This window comes from Penaeus monodon, chromosome 28, assembly GCF_015228065.2.
Source record: "Penaeus monodon isolate SGIC_2016 chromosome 28, NSTDA_Pmon_1, whole genome shotgun sequence".
Lineage (NCBI taxonomy): Eukaryota > Metazoa > Arthropoda > Malacostraca > Decapoda > Penaeidae > Penaeus > Penaeus monodon.
This window is the reverse complement of record NC_051413.1, coordinates 4,947,377-4,949,086: the sequence shown is the minus strand read 5'-3', so window position 1 is coordinate 4,949,086 and position 1,710 is coordinate 4,947,377. Positions and strand designations below refer to the sequence as shown.

At 38.0% G+C, this 1,710-nt stretch overlaps 1 protein-coding gene across 5 annotated transcripts in view; it reads left to right on the top strand.

The window, feature by feature from the left end:
• The window catches only part of LOC119591312 (cytoplasmic FMR1-interacting protein-like), a 50,156-nt gene that overhangs the window by 42,578 nt on the left and 5,868 nt on the right, over positions 1–1,710 (top strand). For all 5 annotated transcript variants that reach the window (XM_037940040.1, XM_037940039.1, XM_037940043.1 and 2 more), the window contains 3 exons: positions 523–656; positions 969–1,160; positions 1,391–1,594. In XM_037940040.1, coding sequence (XP_037795968.1) covers positions 523–656; positions 969–1,160; positions 1,391–1,594 — 530 coding nt within the window. The remainder of the gene's footprint in view (positions 1–522; positions 657–968; positions 1,161–1,390; positions 1,595–1,710) is intronic.

Here is a 1,710-nt window from a genome sequence, read left to right as displayed (position 1 = left end):
ATCCCCATTATTAAAAAAAAAAATACCTGGCTTTAAGACTATTGAAGAAACCCAAGAAATATATGCTCAACACTCAAAACCAGACAGTGCCCTAAAGAAAAAATGAAGTGGTACAGGAAGTGAATGGTAAAGATATATTTTGACAACTTGGAATGTCTGTATAAGGTAAAGCAGTTAATGTACTAGAAGATATTCTTATTTTGCATTCTGTTATACAAAACAAATGCCAGATGTGGCTATAGTGCATTCCTCCTGTCCCTCCATATTCCGTGCAGAAGCAGTGTATATGTAGTAGTCACCACATGCCAATGATAGTGGTAAAGTTGATTATGATGATTATTAGGTACAAACAAGAACAGAAATTTTTTTTTCTGGCACCTGAAATCAGCTGCAAGCCACTTGTATTGTACCTAATTCAATAGCACTCATAACAACCTATTCAGTATGTTTTGAAACAAATAACATTGAATTCACTTAATTTGCATTTTGGAATTAAAGGTGAATATTTTCTTTATCTTCCAGGTTTGTAAAGGCACCTGTAACAACATTTGCACAGCCAGTACAGAGAGACAAGCCTCCAAATGTGGCACCATACATGGTCTGGGGTAGCAAGGCTCTTAATGTAGCTTTCAACACAATTTACTCACAGTATTCAGGTATGATAAGATTTGCAAGTTTTTATCTGCTGTCTCCTTCCACTGCATTTCATCATCTCTTTGGTTGTATTTCCTTGCTACTTTGAAGTTATATAGTATATATGTTATTCAGTGACTCACTTATTTTGTCATATATTTTTGCATATTTTGATATCCTTTTGAATATTTGTCAGACATGAAAACCAAGTAAGATGATAGTATTCAACATGGAAATCATAAAAAAAAAAATAAATCTTAACCTGACAGAAAACTGTTTTAAGGACTAAAATTTAGCTAATAAAACAAAAAACATACTCTATGACTTTCCTTCAGGCTTCCTTGGTCCCCCCCACTTGCGGTCCATCGTCCGAGTGTTGGGGTACCAGGGTATTGCAGTGGTGATGCAGGAGCTCCTTGAGATCATCCACTCACTCATCCAGGGAAACATCCACCAATTCACGAAGACATTGCTGCAGGCTATGCCCAAGCAGTGCAAGCTTCCCAGATATGATTATGGATCCCCAGGTATGCTTTAGGGTGTCCTTTGATGGCTCTTCATTCATGGTCATGCCAAGGCTGTTTTAGTCATTAGACATTGGTTTATTATTGGGCTAATAATTATATGTGTGGAACTGATTCCTTTTTGTATTGATTTGACTTTTTATTAAGTATGTGTCAGTAGGAGAAAAAAAGTTACAGCTTTATTTGGATTATCTAGTCTCATTAATAGTATGATTACCAATTATCTTTCCCAGGTGTACTTGGCTATTACCATGCCCAGCTGAATGATATTGTGCAGTATCCTGATGCCCGCACAGACCTCTTCCACCACTTCCGAGAATTGGGCAATGCTCTTCTTTTCTGCCTGCTGGTAGAGCAATCACTCACTCAAGAAGAAGTTTGTGATTTGCTGCAAGCTGCACCGTTCCAGAATATTTTGCCGCGCCCCTTCTGCAAAGGTGGGTTTTGCTGTTTTCCTAGGGATGAAACCCATACCACATTCTTCACCATACCTTGCTGCCCTCTGCACTGAGAACACAAGTCAGCTTGTATAAACTATTTGTGTAATCTTGTC